Source organism: Scleropages formosus, chromosome 1 (assembly GCF_900964775.1).
Source record: "Scleropages formosus chromosome 1, fSclFor1.1, whole genome shotgun sequence".
Taxonomy (NCBI): domain Eukaryota; kingdom Metazoa; phylum Chordata; class Actinopteri; order Osteoglossiformes; family Osteoglossidae; genus Scleropages; species Scleropages formosus.
The window spans coordinates 12,985,489-12,991,490 of NC_041806.1; the positions used below are offsets into that span (position 1 = coordinate 12,985,489).

At 45.5% G+C, this 6,002-nt stretch overlaps 1 protein-coding gene across 4 annotated transcripts; it reads left to right on the top strand.

Annotated features, from left to right (window-relative positions):
• The first annotated feature begins 429 nt into the window (after positions 1-429).
• On the top strand, positions 430-5,709 carry psme3ip1 (proteasome activator subunit 3 interacting protein 1). 4 transcript variants are annotated; one of them, XM_018751429.1, is made up of 9 exons: positions 492-565; positions 831-963; positions 3,172-3,297; positions 3,452-3,550; positions 4,030-4,177; positions 4,613-4,744; positions 4,863-4,939; positions 5,088-5,231; positions 5,414-5,709. In XM_018751429.1, the coding sequence occupies exons 3-9, from the start codon at positions 3,180-3,182 to the stop codon at positions 5,416-5,418; spliced, it is 723 nt and encodes a 240-aa protein (XP_018606945.1). In that variant the 5' UTR covers positions 492-565; positions 831-963; positions 3,172-3,179; the 3' UTR covers positions 5,419-5,709. The 4 variants fall into 4 exon arrangements, with proteins under 4 accessions (XP_018606943.1, XP_018606944.1, XP_018606945.1 ...); XM_018751430.1 differs by having other exon boundaries at positions 505-565; positions 828-963; XM_018751427.1 differs by lacking the exon at positions 831-963 and having other exon boundaries at positions 430-565.
• The last annotated feature ends 293 nt before the right edge of the window (positions 5,710-6,002 follow it).

Genomic DNA, 6,002 nt, shown 5'->3' on the forward strand with positions numbered 1-6,002 from the left:
GAACTAATTGGCAAACAGCACTTCTTTAACTGACTAAGTAGCTAAATGATCTGCAAGCAATCACTGGAGTACAGATAATATGATTTCACATGATGAAAAGAGATCAGATGCAAGTGGGTGGCGGGGTGGCACAGCGAGTAGCGCTGCTGTTTCACAGCACCTGGGTGGTGTGACAGGACAGGGGTTTGATCCTCCCTCAGTCTGTGTGAAGTTTGCACATTCTCCCTGTGTCTGTGTGGGTTTTCTCTGGGTGCTCCTGTTTCCTCCCACAGTCCAAAGACATGCTGTTCAGGTTTGTATTAATTTAGCGATCATTTATTATTGATTTAGTGCAACTTCTTATTAGTTTAGACCACTATGTTAAGTGTTTTGAAAACAGGTATCTTTGTTGTGAGAACTCTTTTAAAAAAGTTGAGAAAAACTGTAAACAACGAGGCTCGAACTACATCGCCCACAATGCTGTACGGAACAGGAGGTCCTCGCGAGATGCTGTTTGCGTCAGGTCACGGGTCAAGGAGCAGAGACGAGCGCCGCGAATACTGGGATGTCAGCTTTCTAAAACAAGGTAAATGTGATTACCATAAATTGTAGAAACGCCAAACGGTGCTGATGATGACCATCACTTGGAATAATACAGCAAGCAAGAGCAGAAGAGCATTACACACAGATCAGACGCGCGGGATTATCGGCGGACAGCAGCTTGTTTTCTACGTCGATCATGACATGGTTCACAACAGCTCTACTAAACTTAGCCATCATGGAATTTGACTTTCAAATAGGGAATACATAGATTATCATAGCAGAGGGTGTTGCGCTTATTTCGTAAGCAGGAGATCAGGAGGGAAGTGACTTCGGAAGTGCATTCTCGATGAATGTAGGAGGGATTCAGCAGTTCAGAGGGACACAGCACACGGAGGGAGCTCATATTCCAGACCAGAACATCGGGGACAAAACCGAGAATCGGTAGGTGCTGTAATGTATTGTATTTGACCAGGACCAATCAGGAAGATAGAGGGTTTTAGTTTTTGAAAGGTTGACTTGCACTGCAGTTATGATCTGTCATTAGATGTCTGAGATGCTGCAGTTTGTGAGGATATGTCTGTGTCTGTTGAAGAAAGATGGGAAGAGCTGGGTGTCATCTGCAATACAGTGAGTGATAGAAGCCATGAGAAGCAGTGAACAAGCTAAGCGTAGCAGTGAGGTCTGAATAATTAGCTGTGTGGAGCACCTATTGAGATATTGAGTGGCAGAGAAGAGAAGGACCCATGCCACACCACTAGTAAGATCTACCATGGGGCACTTGGTGCCTCAGCTCACAGCTCACATGTAGTTGCATCAAACTTAAATGTTAATAAATGAGAACTCAGTGAATCAGTATGAATATAATTAATGAGCATCCCAGGAAGGATGTGCTGTATTTTTTTTGTGCTTGTTGCTATGCTGCAGTGTGTGTGTTGCTCTGAAACTTGTGGCACCCCTGCGGGAAGCTGCTCCCTTTTTTACACCATGTTCACTGTGTTGTACAACACGAGTTGTGTTTCTGCAATAAGCCCACAGGGAGATCTCCTCATGCCCCTGGAGGGTGTGACATGCGATCCTGTGTGGCCCACTGGGCAACACAGGACTGCTAATGACATGTTTTAACTAAGGCAGACATGACAGTCTTGTAGTTATTAGCAGGTGAGCTCATCTGGTTCTGATGCGTGCTGTGCTGCGTTCAAATGAACAGTCCAGCTCCGTGACAAGCAGGCAAGAAAAGAATGAACTCACATGGACACACGCAGGTCGTAGATGGATCACACACAGGCCAACTGTTAACAGGTCACTCAACCTCAGACTCCTCACAGTTTTTATTCTGGTGTGAGGCAACAGGTTGTAGAAGCACTTTCTGAGAGACATCACAGTTTTACCTCTCACTGCACTGCGGTTCACTACGGCCCTGTATGTGTGGTTCAGTGTTTCTTCTCTCCATCCCGAATGTTTTTGATATGCTCCACCTCTCACTGCACTGCGGTTCACAAGGATTCAAAATCAAAATCCATTCACGAGGATTTCAAAATCAAAATTCCATCAGTTCTTGTTTTTGTATCTGATGTGGTGGACTGAGTTCCCCATGTCCCTCAAAACTGCTGAATCCTTACCAGGACTCAAGAAGGGTCTCAAACCCATCTCTTTCAGAGCTGCTTCTCTCCTGATGCCAAAATAAATGAGTCCAGCACCATCTACTGCGATTATCTATGTATTTGCTATTTGAATGTCATCTCTGTAGGCAGCTCTTTGAGGGATGAGAACCAGTAACATGGTGGTATCAGATGGACAAACTGTGTGTTCATAATCCTGTGTCTAAAGCTTTGTTGTTGAAGCACTTTGTTTAATCTTAGCTGTGTGTTTGATACTTACGTACCTTTACATTTATTCATTTAGCAGACACTTTTCTCCAAAGCAACTTCCAATGAACTCTGTGTAGCGTTATCAGCCCACACACCATATTCACCAAGGTGACTTACGCTGCTAGATACACTACTTATAATGGGTCACTCATCCATACATCAGTGGAACACACTTTCTCTGTCACTCACACAGTGTGGGTGAACCTGCACAGCATGTCTTTCCAGGAAGAAATCAGAGCACCAGGAGGAAACCCACATAGACACAGGGAGAACATGCAAATTCCACTCAGACTGAATGGGGATTGAACCCACATCCTCTCGCACCACCCAGGTGTTGTGAGACAGCAGCGCTACTCACTGTGCCACTGTGCTACCCTGTCTGATATAGAGCTTCATCTATCAGGACGTATAGGAGGAATATCCTCCTATATATTCTGATATATTAATAATAAATGTAATGGTTTAGTTGTGAGTAAAAATATCTCTTTACACAAACTGATTCAATACAAGGGTGTCTCATCTCAGGAGGTACTATAAATTGCCCTTCAGGCCTGACATTTGGAGGAAGGGGGGGGTACATCTCTCCCTAGCAGGACTGAGACACATGGATCTACCACAACTGTGCTGGGATTGTTCAGTGGTGTGCTGAATGTACTGCTTGTGTGTGTTTATGATGGTGGTTGAGGTTGGTCTGTATGCTCTAGATAAGTATTTAAATTTAACTGATATGTTGGTGTGTTAAATTGTGGCTCAGGGTTGTGGGTGGGTGTGTGTGTTGCAGGTGATATCATGGCTGAAGCGGGCTTGGATCTCAGCCGCAAGTTTGTGTCCGAAGGTGAGATTGAGGAGAGGAAGAGGAAGAGACAGGAGGAATGGGAAAAGATCCGGAAGCCTGAGGACCCAAAAGGTGAGGCCTGTTGGGTCTCCTGTGTGCTGTCCACTGTTCCCTGCAGCGTCCTGCTAGTGTAGAGGTGTATTGTGGGGAAAAAAGACGTTCTTTTTCGGTGTGTGTACGTTTGTCTAAGTGCTTATCGATGCCTCCGATGCCGTGTATGTTTCAGAGGCCCCGGAGGAGGAATACGACCCGCGTTCGCTGTACGAGCGGTTGCAGGAGCAGAAGGAGAAGAAGCAGGAGGAGTACGAGGAGCAATTTAAATTCAGTAAGTGTATTTACCCTCCAAGTCCATAGATGACAATAAAGAGTACCTGAAAGTAATAGGAGTGCTTTGTCTTTAGTCATTTTTGTTTTAATTAGCTCAAAGTTAATGAAAGCAGTTAATTTCTTACATACAGTTTATTATATCTGTATGTAAACTTTTCACAGACCCCAGTACCGAGTTGAGGGGTATGTGTTTTGTGTTGCTTTTACTGACGGTGATGTAGTTATGAAAAGATGGGTCCTGATTATGTTGTTGGCTGTTAGATAAGGAGCCATACGTGCACTGTGTGCTTTTAATAAAACCGTACTGTTGATCGGTGTCCTAATGGACCTATCCAGATGACTTTGTGCAGTGTCTTGGCTCATTGTCCTGTAGGAAGGTGGTTAACACCTTGCAATTCTGCTCCTGGGCCACAGTTAAGAGGTTTTGCTTTTTCATGTTACCCATGTATCTGATCTTTGCACAACCTGCATCTACAGAGAATATGGTTCGAGGCCTGAATGAGGACGAGAGCAACTTCCTGGATGAGGTTTCCAGGCAGCAGTCTCTCCTTGAGAAGCAGCGGCGAGAGGAGGAGCTCCAGGAGCTAAAGGAGTACAGGATATCCTTTCCTTCACAAGTAACAATGCAAGTGTTCTGCTTTTACCATAGTAAATGTCCCAGGTATGTCGAGAGTAATTTACCACAGACACCATAAGCAATTAAGCTTAAGCATAATTTGGCGGCTGTTCATAGTGTGGGCTTGCATAGTGTGGGCTCACATCCCTGTCACTTTGGTAACCATCATGGAATATCTTGGAGCGGTAACAGAGGGTCCCAGAGCTGGCAGCAGCTAGTAGGGTTACAAGTTCAAGTGTCCAAAGGAAGTCTGCTGTTTCACTTTTAAGCAAAAGGCAGCATAAACAGCGTTCTTGAATTTTCTTTCTAAGAAGAATGTAAGTCACCGGGGTAAAATGGTCTGCTCACCAGGTACAATGTACAGATTTGCTTTCGCAGGGTGGTGCTGTGCCATACATGTTCCACAGAGGTCACTCTCATCTTCCTTGACTGTGCCTTCCACAGCGCTCTCACCAAGTTGACAGCAAGCAATGAGAGCAAGAAGGAGCCAGGGAAGAGGGCAGGGCCTCATCCCACAGAAAATCGCAACGTTCTCTCCCAGGCACACCTGCTGGCAGGAGCGGTCAAACGACGGAGGTAAAACACCCCATACAAGTCCAGTAAAGGGGACTGGCCATTTTGGCCTGGCCCATCCAGTGGGGTTGGATGTGTGTTAGTGTCCAGGCCTCAGATGTCCCCCTTCTCTCCACTGCAGCTTGTCTCAGTCATCAAATGGCAGCAAGAAACAGAAGCAGGAGGAGGCCGAGGGGGGAGGGGGCAGGGCTCAGACAGGTGAGGAGTGGTACTACATTCTGCAGTGCTTTCACTCCAAGGTGATAGCCTTGGTGACTTTGCGTAGTGTCTGGTTCAGCTCTGCCACCAGGGGGTGTAGCATTGACACGGCCTAGACCTCGTGGTCATGAAGTGTTTATCGCCGCAGACTCAGTGACTGCAGCAGGTGATGGCAAGCAAGTCCCTGTGATGGGCGTGGTTCTGCCCTCCGCAGCTGTCTGTGTAGGCATTCTGCCTGGACTGGGTGCCTACTCCGGCAGCAGTGACTCCGACTCCACCAGTGATAGTGAAGGTATATATATACACACACACACACTCACACACACACACACACACACACACACACACACACACACACACACACACACAGAGCCTGTGACACGTCCAGCCAATTGCCTGGTATGAGTAATTAGAAGCTGTAGCTCTTACTCCATGTTTTCTGATCATGTGACCAAACTGTCTCATTCCCCACAGTGTAGCATTGTGTCTCCACTGACCTATCCACAAATGCTGCATCATTAGCTGGAGAAACCAGAGGTCCAGTTGAGGACTACGCATTTCCACCATGAAATCAGAGCTGATGTGACACAGCATGATCTGGTGTGTGTGTGTGTGTGTGTGTGTGTGTGTGTGTGTTTTTGTTTTTTTTTTTTTTTTTCCTGCCTGTGTTTTGTTTCATGGATGTAGAGGGACAGGAAATGTCATTTTCAGTGCACAGATCTGTTTGAGCACAACTGCGAGTATTGTTTGGAAAATAAATCTCCTTTTCTGTCTGCAGTACTCTGCGTGTTTGCTTTTTATTAAATCATTTAGCCTCAATTCAAATGACATTTTTAACACACAAGCTCAGTACTTCAAGTGATGCCATAAACACGTTTACACAACATAAATCTGCCTTTTGGCTTTCGTGTCACTAAAAACACAAATTAATATTGAACTTGAAATCAGAACCTCAGCCTTTTCACAGGTATAAGGGTACTGTATTCTTAGAAGACAACTAGGCTACAGCTTGTACTGTAAGTGACTTTGGAAAAAAGCATCAGCTAAATGAATAAATCTAAGA